This window comes from Fukomys damarensis, unplaced genomic scaffold, assembly GCF_012274545.1.
Source record: "Fukomys damarensis isolate Sample0158 unplaced genomic scaffold, DMR_v1.0_HiC HiC_scaffold_18, whole genome shotgun sequence".
Taxonomy (NCBI): domain Eukaryota; kingdom Metazoa; phylum Chordata; class Mammalia; order Rodentia; family Bathyergidae; genus Fukomys; species Fukomys damarensis.
Genome location: NW_022900930.1, coordinates 3,561,149 through 3,573,437, shown reverse-complemented (window position 1 = coordinate 3,573,437; position 12,289 = coordinate 3,561,149). Strand labels below are relative to the sequence as shown.

Here is a 12,289-nt window from a genome sequence, read left to right as displayed (position 1 = left end):
CCTGTCTTCCCGTGTGTTTCCCTCCCCCGTTCTCTGAGCGTTCCGCACCTAGCCCAGTGTCCGCTTCCCCGCCTGCCTCTGCCGCTTTCCCTGAGCCCCCGCTCTCACAGACGCGGGCGGTGTCGGGGAGCACACCAGGCGGAACCTAGAGCCCCCCATGCCCTCCCGGGCCCCGCCATGTGTCCCCGAGACGCAGCCGTGGTGAAGAAGGTCGCGCGGTGACAGGGCCCAGGCAGCTGGTGAGGAATGGTGGTCTGCGTTACGCTGTCACCCGTGTGATTGCGGAAGGCAGGTGACAGTATTCTTAGCCTCCAGCCAGGGAGCCTTAGGCAGGTAGAGGCCTACCCAGGAAAAAGGCATGGCTGGGAGTAGCTTAATTCTCTAGCAGGCACAGTGTTCATTTTTAAGCCTCTGGGAAAGGGGAATTTTGAGAAAAGGAGTGTGTTTGAAAGCGCTTTTTTCTGGTGCGAGAGGGAGAGATGACCTCAAAAATAAATGGTGCTGGAGAAAAGCTCCAGAGGATGGAGATTGTAGTTAGGCAGGGTGTCAGACTGAGGAGCTCTGGAGGGGAGCTTTAAAAAACTGGGTGCAGTGATCTATCTCTTGCAGGCCAGTCTGTGTCCAGGATCACTGGTGGTGAAGTTAGGCAGAGATGCTGGACTTTACCCTTTGTGGAGATGTAAAATTTAAAAGGAATGCAAAATACCTTTGAAAGTGGTAATTCCTCATTTTTCCCCCTTGGCAGCTCGGATTCTGAAGGTAATTTTGAGACCCCTGAAGCTGAAACTCCAATCAGATCACCTCTCAAGGAATCCTGTGATTCATCATTAGGATTGGTGAGACCTGGGGCTGAAACCCAAGGTAAAGAAAAACTTTGATTTTTTTTTTTACTTCTTTTGTTTTAAAGTTTTTTTTTTTTTAAATGCCTGAAATAAGGTGGAAAATACTAATTTAGGACCACTTAAATAGGTTTGGATTGTTTCTTTGCTTTGAAAAAGCATTGTCAAAATTTCTGACTCATTTGGAAGGGTCTTTGTTTTTGCTTCTTGTTTTTATAAAAAACATTTCTACCAAAAAAAAAAAAAATTCCGAACATTTGGTGTTCAAAGGCTTGCTTTCTTCCCTGAATGCAGTTTATGTTTACAATATGAGATTATTATTCTCAAACCTTTCTGCTGGACCCTTTACAGTCCCTAAAAAAATGAAAGCACATAGTGATGAAGTTATGTTTAGATTTGGCTTCACAGATTCCTCAGGCTAAGTAAGTTGCTTTCTACCATTGTCTGACTGAGACAACAAGGCTCTGTTTTTTAAGGCTTTTTTTGTTTTGTTTTGTTTTTGATAGGGAGAAATCTTAAATGGCCAATTCAGAGTTGCTTACCTTTCCCTCTTCTACCCAGGAAAGCCAGGCACACATATTTTCTCCTATCAGTACACTCAGTGCCCAACCTTGAGCCCACCCTTCATCTGTAGCATTTTCTATTATTCCTCTTAATTTAGAAACCTCTTTTTGGTCACACAAGACAGTTTAAAGTAAAATCTTAATATATCTCATTTGTTCATTCAGTAAATAAAGTACACTGTGATTTAGCTGTCAAGTCCTGCTCTCATTGAGCTAAGTTTTAGCGGAAGATCAGCCTTGTAGAGATTAAATTACATCTGTTAGTACTGTGGAGAATTACAAGAACAGGAGAAAGAGGACTAGGGAATCTGGAGTGAAGACTGATCAGATGACTTGAGCAGAGACCTTGAAGAGGAGGATTAAGGGAGCAAGATTTTGTAGATTCCTGGGAAACAAACCCTTCCAGCAGAGAAGATGGCATTCACAAAGCCTGGAGACAGGATAGTCTTTGGTGGGCAAAGCACTGGGGTGGAAGGTCCAGGATATGCTTGAGGCCCCAGGGAGTCCAGTGTGTCTGGAGTGGGGGCGTGGGAGGCTTGAGCTCAGGATCTTGTGCTTGTGAGGCAGGTGGAGTGCCACTGAGCTAGATCCCTGGTGGAGAGGAGGGATTTGACAGGCAGCAGGAGGGGCTTGAGGTCACTTAGGTGGTAGGTCCAGCCTGTATTTGATGATTTGGTTTTCTGAGTGAGATCAAAAGCCTTTGAAGGGTGTGTCAACTTTATACAGCTGTCCCAACAAAATGCTATAAACAGAGTGGCTCGAAACAGCAGAAACTAATTTGTTCACAGTTGAGAACATAGCATGGTGAAGTGTCGCCCTCACCCCTTCGGATCCCTGGGAATAATCCTTTCTTGCCGATTTTAGCTCCTGGAGGCTAATAACCATCCATAGTGTTTTTTGGCTTGTGGTAGCCTAATTGTACTCTGCCTTATCATACAGTGGTCTTTCTCTGTGTATCTGGTCTTCCTTTAAGGACCCTAGCTGTTGAAATTAGGGCCCATCTTAAACCAGTATGACCTCATATTAACTAGGTTACGTCTCCAAAGTTACTATTTCCAAATAAGGACACAGTCACAGGTACTAGGCATTAGGGCTTCAACACAGCTTTTTAAAAGAGTTTTCTTTCTGTCAGTGCTAGGGATTGAACCAGGGCCTTGTGCAGGTCTACCACTGAGCTAATCCCCTACCCTTAACATGTCTTTTTGAGGAGATTTTTTTTTGTTTGTTTTTATACTGAGGATTGGACTCAGGCCCTTGTGTTTGGGAGATAGGTGCCAGAACCACTGAGCTAAACCCCTGGCATAACATGTCTTTCTGGGAGACACGGTTCAGTTCTGGACAGAGGGCTTTAAGCACAGAGGGATTATGCTTTGATTTCCTTTCTGAAAGGCTCTCTGGCTGTCGAGTGGAGAATGGACTGTAGGATGCATGTCCTTGTTATGTAGTTTCTCTGTTCTCCTCTCTCACACTTGCTGTACAGTGGCAGGAAGAACCAGTTTTCGCCTAGTTACCTAATTTCAGGGATTTTGTTTGTTTGTTTATTTGTTTGTTTGAGACAGGATCTTGCTATGTAGTTCAGGCTGGCCTCAAACTGGAGGGGATCCCCCTGCCTTAGCCTCTTGTGTGCTAGGAGTATAGGTATGCAGCAGCGTGCTCAGATCCCTCATTTTTGAACTGATGACTTCCGACACTCCATCGTTAATGTGTCTTACTGGCTTAGAAACTTCTCTGTAGGTTGCTTGAAGAAGATACTCTGGTCGTAGACTTTTGATGGTGCTGGAATTTTTGGTGAAATGACCTCAGGTCTTTATGACTGGTATTTGAAATTGAGAGCTCTGAGCTGTGCTTATTCTGCTGAGAGTCTAGCAAATGTCTCCTCCCTGACCTGGGCAGCATTTGCCTTGGTCCAGGCAGGGGCTGCTGGGGAGCACACAAGTTATGTACCGGGGGACTTGTGTGTGGCACAGTGCAGTGCAGCATCCTCGGTCACAGAGATGCCCCTTGTTTGGGGTTCCCATTTCCTTTCAAGATCAGCAGATCCAAGGGGAGACTAGAAGCCTGAAAGAGCTGTCTTGTGGCCTTCCTTCCCATCGAGTTTACACGAAACTCACAAGCCACGCGTTAGTAGTAACTGTCTGAAAGCCTCTTTGGATGGCCTGAGCCTCGCCTCGCTTCCTCCGCTTCCTCCGCTTCCTCGGCGGCAGCTCCCGCTCTGAGTCACCCTGCCACACACATTCTTTGCCATTTGAATAGAGGCCTGCATGGCTGGGCCCCCAAAGCCACAGAGACCCAATTGTTCCTCCTTCCTGTTCCAGTGACTCTCACATTCTCTCCTTCATTCTGTCTACTGGGGAAATTTTGAAATGTTTTTGTTTTAGGGGAGTTTTGCATCAGCAAAGCTCTGTGGGGTAGTTATGGGCTGCAGACTGTAATTGTAGGGCGTAAAGAGTGGTAGTGTACAGTCTAGGAAACAACCCACTTATTATGAAATCGCTCGTTTCAAGGTCTTTTAACAGTTCAGTGATTGCGCAGCAGCCTGGTTGTGTCCTGCCTTTTAGGGGTCCTGCTACATAACGTGTGGCACTAGTCCAGTCTTGTGGAGCACCTTGTCACACACGCAGCGTATGCAAAATGCCACAAAAGCATAGGTCAGACAGGAAGATTTCATTGGGCAAAAATTCCTTCAGAGGCATTTTATGTTGAAATTTAATTTCTGGGACTGCATTGTTCCCTTTTTCCCCAAATCCTGGGTGGTTTTGTTCCTGATAAAGTTAGCCTTACACATTTCTGTAGTTCTAGGATATGGTTAGACAGCAGGTGTAGGTAATACAAGGCTGTGTTTTGGACAAATGGTTTATGAATTGTTAGCAAGGAGTTGTTATTAACATTTGTAATGATCCTGGCTTCCTAGCATGCTGTGTCCTGTTTATCATACCCATGGTTCCTGTGTCAGCCTTATAATTCTTTGAACTCAGGATAACATACTACTTTTTTTTTTTCGGTACTGGGGATTGAACTCGGAACCTTGCATTTTCAAGGCAGGCAGCAGCACCACTGAGCTAAATCCCTGACTTTACCACTTTTTACTGGAACTATTTTAGGAATGTAACAGTATCTAAACTCTGTAATGATGCTTCCTAAGACAGTTATACTCCCAAGAATTAAACAGTGGATAAGGTTGTGTTTTTTAAAGCCATAATTAGAAGCTGGTTTTTGATTACCTAGTAGAATAAAACTCTTAATTTCAAAGAGATTCCTTGAAAATACCAGACTGACTGGTGACTATGAAGTCTGGGCTGGTGGTTCTGTGTTTGCTACTAGTCTGGCTTCCCTTGCAAAGTATGTTTAAGCCGCTGCTGTATTGTTCTATCTTGGCTGGGAAAGAAACATTCTCTGAGAAAGGACTTTTGATGAGCTACAGTCTTGTCCCCGCCCTACTTTTTTGATGCTTAAGGAGGACTTAAGGACATGTGGTTTTGTCCAGCTGTTGTAGCCTACAAAGACTGCAGTGGATATCTTCTGCCAGTTAAGCTCTTCCTCTGAAGCACCCCTCACACCCTGACATTACCATGCTCACACACACCTTTATTTGCGGACTATTACCTGTCTGAGAAGGACAATCTTAGCAGAAGGTCTCACATCACCCTTGTTAGCATGTACTGTTTGATGTGTTAATTAGATGCCTAGGTATTTTAAAGACAAGTTAGTCCTCTGGAATGAAAAGAGAGATAAATAGGATCAGTCCATAGTATATACTGCTTGAGGCTTTGTGGGGAATGCAGAATTGTTTGTTGATGTAATTTTGTTGTATAGATCAGAGTGTGCAAACTCAAAGCCCGAATCTGGCCTGCAACTTGTTTTTCTGTATGGTCCTCTAAGCCAAGAATGAATTTTGTATTTTTACATGGTTGAGAAAAATTGTGATGTGAAAATTATATGAAATTCAAGTTTCAAAGCCAATAAAATTGTTTTGGAATATAGCCACCTTCCTTGTTTAGATAATGTCTATGGTAGCAGGGTTGAGGATTTAGAAGAGAGACCAAACATGTAGCCAAAGTGTGCTGGGCCTTGTGGCTCCTGCCTGTAATCCCAGCACTCTGGAGGCCAAGTTGGAGACTACCTAATGAGACTGTGCCAAAAATACCCCAAAACTAACAAAACAACACACACATTCACACAAACAGTCGTAAGCCTACATACCTCATCAACAAATAAAAAGAAACCACAGGCACCAAGTGCCATTTAGTATAGTCCTGTATGGTCAGGGAGGGTTAAGGGAGAGTGGTTTGGGCTGTTGTTTGTCTCCTTTGCAAAGTGAAAATGATGGATGCAGTTAATTTGCCATTGTAATTGATCTTTAACTGACTAAAAGATCCAAGGTGTAAAAGCAGATTATTTAAAAGGGGAATTCAGGGAGAATGCAGTAAATTTTGGAATCATTTAATACAGGACTAGTTTTTTTTTAAGGTTTTTTTTTTTTTTTTTTTTTTTGTGCCGGGGATCAAACTTGGGTCCTTGCACTTGCAAGGCGGGCAGTGGAACCACTGAGCTAAATCCCCAACTCCTATTAAGAATTTTAAACATAACTTTGGGTGTTTTGAGAATTTGTGATAAGATTATGTAGATCTCTTAAGAGTCTGATCAGACTAGATCTATTTAAGCGGCTAATACTCTAGGTTCACTAGAATGTTTTAGAATATACATATATATATATGGCCTAGAGTGCAGATCTCATTAAATCTGAGCCCTAGACTTTTCTGATGCTTTGTATTATATATATAAGCAAATATATGTATAAGCAAATTCTTTGTTGCTTTATTTATGCAGACACTTTCCTTTAAGTATGTATTGAAGTGTTCCGTTCAAATCTCTAAGCTAAGTATGTTTAGGATTTAGTCTTGTATTTTTCCTTGTCCCCAGAGGGATTGCTTGTTCAACTTCTGTAGAAATAATGGGGTTAATAAGAACCTCGTCCAGCAGTTCAACTCATGTGGCTCCTTCAGTAGCATCCCAGGCCAGTGCCTTTATTTTTTAGTATGATTGGCTCTTGCAGCTTTGTTTGATTGACTGACTGACTGACTGACTGACTTACTGCTATCCTGGCTAAGGAAACACTCTACTGCTGAACTGCTTCCCTGGGTTGGCCTCAAACTTGCTATCCTCCTGCCTCAGTTTACTGAATAGCTGGGACTACTGGTGTGAGCTCCCTCACTCAGCTTCTTTCCGTTTTTATATAATTCTATTTTAGGGTATTTAAAGCTTAAAAGCCTTCACAGCATGATACAGTCTACTTTTGTAAAAAGTGTTTTTAGCTCTCAAGTTGGAGATTCTAGCTAGTGGTTAGCGAGTGGAATCAGAGCCATGTTTTCTTTGTTGCTTTATTTATCGCAGTGTAAAGGAAGCATCTTTGCTTGTCTATGGTGCTTTATCTAAGAGAATGTCTTCCTAGAGAGCAAAAAAGCATAGTTTTTCCAGCAAGGACTGGAGAAAATGCAGAACCACAGAGGAGCAACAGTTTTTGTTTTTTGGGGTTTTTTTTTTTTGTTGTTGTTGTTGTTGTTGTTATTGTTGTTACCAGGGATCGAACTCTGGTCCTTGTGCTTGCCAGGCAGGCCGCGGAACCACTGAGCTAAATCCCTGGCCCAACAGTTTTTTAAATTAAGAACTCCAGGGCAGACGACTAGAGTCCCTGCAAAAAATAAAGATTTTAGTAATTGTCAAATCATTATTTTTCTATTAAGATGAGTCATAAAATCAAGACTTTCTTAAATGTTATAATGATTAGACTTATTTCAGAATTGTACTCTTGTTTGGGTCTTACTTCAGCACCAAAGAAAGCGACACAGCGTACTTCAGTAATGCCTGGTGGCAGAGGCATTTCCAGCCTGTATGTTTATGGTGGTGGGGGTAGGATGTTGGTGAGCATTCTACAATTATGTGCCGAGTAGACATGGTGCTCCACACCCACATACTTGGAAGGCTGTGGCATAAGGATCACTAGTTCAAGGCCAGCCTGGGCAATTTAGACTCTGCCTCAGAATGTTTTAGAAGGCCAGGGATGTAGCTCAGTGATACAGTGCTTGCCTAGCATGCATGAGAACCAGGGTTTAATTCTCAGTATCACAGACAGTAAAATAAAGTAAAATACCAGTGCCATCATTTAATGCCCCACCTAGAAATGGATGTGGCCTAAAATTATTTAAAGTTGAAGAGTAGTTATAGCTGTCGTGTTCTATGACTAGTAGTAACTGCCCATAGGAAGCCTTGGCAGTGTAATGGTTTTGCCATAATCTCCTAAAACCAGAGTAGTGACGGGAGATCATGTTTCATCCACCCCAAATAGCCACCCCAGTGGGTCTCTGATAACCAAGAGTGTCTAAATGTCTGGGACAAGAGAGGCCTAGAGAGACTTTGCTGCTTGTGAGTTCAAGGTCCACCCTTTCTTTGCATATATGTGAGTCTTACTTTTTTTTTTTTTTTGGTACTGGGGATTGAACTCAGAACGTTGCACTTGTGAGATGGGTGGCAGAATCACAGAGCTAAATCCCCGGCTATGAGTCTTACTTTTTGAATTCACAAAACTGAATCACAATGGAGCAGTAGTAAGATTGAATATTTCATTAATTCACAAGGGAATTGTGACGTCGGCCATTGTTGGACAAATACTATGGTACTGTCTTTGCTGGGCATGGTGGCACTTGTAATCTTATCACTGAGCAAGCTGAGGCAAGGGGATCACCACGAGTTCTAGGCCAGCCTAGTTTACATAGTGAGTTGAAGGCCAGTCTGAACTGCATAGCAAGATCCTGCCTCGAAAACATAGAAAAATAAAAAATATTCTCCTAGCTGGTCCAAGTACCACCTTTCTTATATCATTGCTAGAAAAAAGTACATGATCTGCAGCCTTCCTAAAATAAGATTTCCATCCAGCAGACCATCAACTTTTTATTTCTTTTTGGTTTTGTTTTTTGTTTGGAGGCAGGTACTCTATATAATCCAGACTTGCCTCAAACCGGCAGCAATCTTCCAGCCTCAGCCTCAGCCTTCCAAATGCTGGGATTATAGACTACATACCATGCCCAGCAACTGTTCAACAATATTTACTTGTCAGATGTATTGGAAACTAATTACTTTATTTCTTTATTTAAGTAATTTGTTTGGTGGCACTAGGGATTGAACTTGGGGTGTTTTTTTTTCCCCCGTCAGTACTGTGTGTCGAGCTCAGGACCTTGAGCTTGCAAGGCAGGCATGGTACCACTGAGCTAAATCCCCAGCTGAACTCAGGGTCCTTACTGACTTACATGTTCAGGTCTTTTAAATTTGTTTTGAAACATAATATCACTAAATTTCCCAAGCTTACCTGGAATTTGAGATCCTCTTGCCTCAGCCTCCCAAGTAGATGGACTTAGAGGTATGTGCTACTACACCCAGCTGGAAGCAAGTCATTTTTGTTTACAGCATTTTATTTGCTTTTTTTCCTATGGCAGTGGTGATTGAATCCAGGGGTGCTCTACCATTGACCTACATTGCCAGCTCTTTTTAACTTTTTACTTTAACACAGGGTCTTGCAGATGCCCTTGAACTTGTAGTCTTCCTCCCTCAGCCTCCCAAGTGCCTGGGATTACAGTTGTGTGTGCCAGGTTTTATTTATTTGCTTTTTATGACAGTGACACTTTGAGATAGGATATTTGTAATTTCCATTTCACAGATGGGGAAATCAAGGGTAGTGGACCTGCATTTTGAATTCAGCTTATTAAGATGGCAGATCCATACAGCTCTTTGGAACGTGTTACACAGATTTCTCTTCAGGGAATTTGTGCATCTCTCTCTTCACTATCTGAAGAGAAGACTGAGAGGAAATAGTTTCTTGAAATGTTTCCAGAATAGGGTGTGTGATAGAGAGAGCATCCTCTGAGTATCCTGTTAAGTGACAGGTAAAAATCAGCAGGAGATACATCTTTCACATGTTACCTTGGCACATACAATTTCTGACATATAAAAGGTATCTTAGGAGCCAGGCAAGGTGGCATCAGCCTGTCATCCCAGCACCCTGGGAGGCAGAGGCAAGAAGATTGCAGATTTGAGCCCATGACTTGGTGGGACCCTGTCTCAAGTTAAAAAATAAAAAAGTGCTGGAGATACAGCTTGTTACTCAGGCCTTAATTTCATTCCTCATGCACAAAACATTTTAGGAAATTTGAACATTAAAGTTTGCAACATTATTTAGATATGGATTAATAATCGAAGCCATTGTCACCAGTAGGTAAGCAGTGCGGTTGGATTGGACATATTTTACTCCCTTAGTGCTTCACTTCAGCTTATCAATGAAAAATCCAGGAGTGGAAAAAATCAGTAATAGCTATTGCTTTCCTCCTCCACCTGAATCATGTCTGGTGAGAAGAGCAGGTGTGTGGAGCTGTGTGCACCGCACCTTTGGGTTTTATTTTTGTCTATGTTTTCTAACACTAGGAATTGAATCCAGGGCCTCCTGCATGCTGGGCCAGTGCTGTACCACTGAGCGGCACCCTAGCCTCCAGGGAAGTTTTTAAGAGGTCTGTGTTGGTGATCTAATACTACATAACAAATCCCTCCATACCTAGCTCAGGACAATAAACATTTGGAAGATAAAATATGTAAAAATCTTGAAGGCAAAGGCACAGGTGAGGACTTTCTGAACAGAACCCCAATTGTTAAAGAAACAACATCAAGAATCAACAAATAGGGCCAGGGTACCGAATAGTTTCTTTGATATGAAAAACTATAATAGTACACAGGATCCTAATGAGACAATTAATAATGTGAAATAGGAAGTAAAGGCCTAAAGCTGTAAGGAAAGTGGGAAGGGTGGGGGAAAGGTAATAAGGGAGAGGAAAAAAATATGAGAAACTGAAAAAATGGAAATAAAGTGTTTGTAAATGAGGAGGGGAGGAGGGGGTGAAGGGAGGGCAGGGACAAGGGGAAAAATGAGAATCAAGACCTATTATGTAAAGGTACAGAATCCCAATGATGAATGTAACTGTATTTGTATACCTAGATTGTACCAATAACCTCAATAAAAAGGAAAAACAAAACAAATAGGGCCAGGGATTTAGCTCAGTGGCACCTGCCCTGGTGAGTGCAAGGTCCTGTGTTCAATTCCCAGTACCGGGGTGGTAAAAAAAAAAGAATCAACAAATGGTATCACATCAAATTAAATAGCTCTACACAGCAATGGAATCAACCAGCAGAGTACAGGGAGAACCTGCAGAATGGGAAACATTTTGCCAGCTAATCCTGGAGCAGCTGTTATTGCAGCATATGTTTTTGGGCCATATAACAAAGGATCACAGCTAGTTTCTGTAAGTGGGAATTTGAGGAGCAGCTTAGCTGGTGGTCTGCGTGAAATCACTTGTGAGAATGCAGTCCAGACTTTGGCCCGGACTGCAGTCATTTGAAGACTTGCCTTCCGTGCTAGCCTGCTGTGTGCTGGCCAGTTAGTTACTCCTGGCTCTGCGTGGGAAACTCAGTCCCATCGTGCTGGCTGGCTCCAAACAGAGATGACCTAAGAGCAGGCTGCTGAGAAGCTGTGATCGTGCATATAGCTCAGGCCCGGAAATCAGTTATTCCCACAGCGCCCTTTTGGAGACACCGGTCAGACTGGTGGAGTAGCAGGTGAGTCTCACTGGGCACATCTTGAAGGCTGGTGACTACAGGAATTTTTCTAGGTGTTGTTTTTGTTTTCAAACTCTTATAGTGTGTTTGTACTACAGATGGTTACACTCACCATGGGAAGTGGGTACGTGCGTGTGATGCGTCTTCTTTCTAAGTCCCCTTTGTCTTTATTCCCTCCCTCTCCCTCCATCTTTCGGTCCCTTTCCCATTTGCGAAAGATCTCTCTCCATTTCTTATTATCTTTTATTTCTCTTTAATTATTTATGCTTTGGTTTTCTCAAATAAGGGAAACCTATTTAAGCTTGTGTGTCTAATTTATTTCACTTAACATCGTAGTCTCAAAGGTGCATCCATTTTCCTACAAATTACTCAGTTATCCTTCTTTATAGCAGAGTAATACTCCATTGTATGTAAATACCTTATTTTCTTTATCTGTCCATCTCTTAATGGACATATAGACTGCTTCCAAGATTGTTAATATGAGTTGTGTTGCTAAAAACATGAGTCTACGTGTATCATAATACATAATATGATGTATTTAACTCTTTCAGGAAGATACATAGAAGGGGAATAGCTAGGTCAAACAGAATTTCTATTTTAAACTTTTTTTTTTTGCTGTCAGGTTATCTTTCATGGAAATACTTTCCCATGCATCTGAACTAGCTGGGCATTCTGCTGCACCATTGTTGGTGTGATCTGTGATGTCATGAGGGCGACAGCCATCCACAGTGCAGCTCAGACTGGGCAGTGCCTAGGATCTCTTTAAATTCCAGAAAGATCTATGGCTAAAGATTGGTGCTTATCTGTCAGGCCCTGTTCACTATCTTGTCAAAAGTGGTGTTTCCACTGCACTTAATGCTTCTGTTTTCTCTGTGTCTCTTGGAGGACCCTGGAGGGCTTTGATGATTAGGGCAGAGGCAGAAGGCATCTCCTCAGGACACGGCCTGTCTGTTCTAAGTGGTCAGTTTCACCATAATCCTCAGACCCTTCCAGTCACTAGTGTCCTTGGTGATGTCATCACCCACTTTTTTTGGTTACTGACCCAGGGAGTGGACGTTAGGGGTCAGGGCAGGTGGGGCACTGACTGGTGCACCTCAAGTACTTGACTGTCATCTTATTGGGGTTGAATTTAGGCAACCTGGTGGAGACGGCTGGTGCTGGATGAACCTGGATTCTGGACTACCAAAAGTCTGTTTTCAGTTTCTTTCTTTTTTTTTTTTTTTTTTTTTTTTTTTT

General features: G+C 42.6%; 1 protein-coding gene and 1 pseudogene across 2 annotated transcripts in view; one reads left to right on the top strand and one right to left on the bottom strand.

Annotated features, from left to right (window-relative positions):
* Positions 1-9: 9 nt before the first annotated feature.
* The window catches only part of Tacc1 (transforming acidic coiled-coil containing protein 1), a 61,739-nt gene continuing 49,459 nt past the window's right edge, over positions 10-12,289 (top strand). For both annotated transcript variants that reach the window (XM_010604978.3, XM_033765357.1), the window contains exon 1: positions 10-861. In XM_010604978.3, the coding sequence (XP_010603280.1) occupies positions 696-861 (166 nt within the window). In that variant the 5' untranslated portion in view covers positions 10-695. The remainder of the gene's footprint in view (positions 862-12,289) is intronic.
* LOC117286786 overlaps positions 10,603-12,289 on the bottom strand; it is a 2,083-nt pseudogene continuing 396 nt past the window's right edge.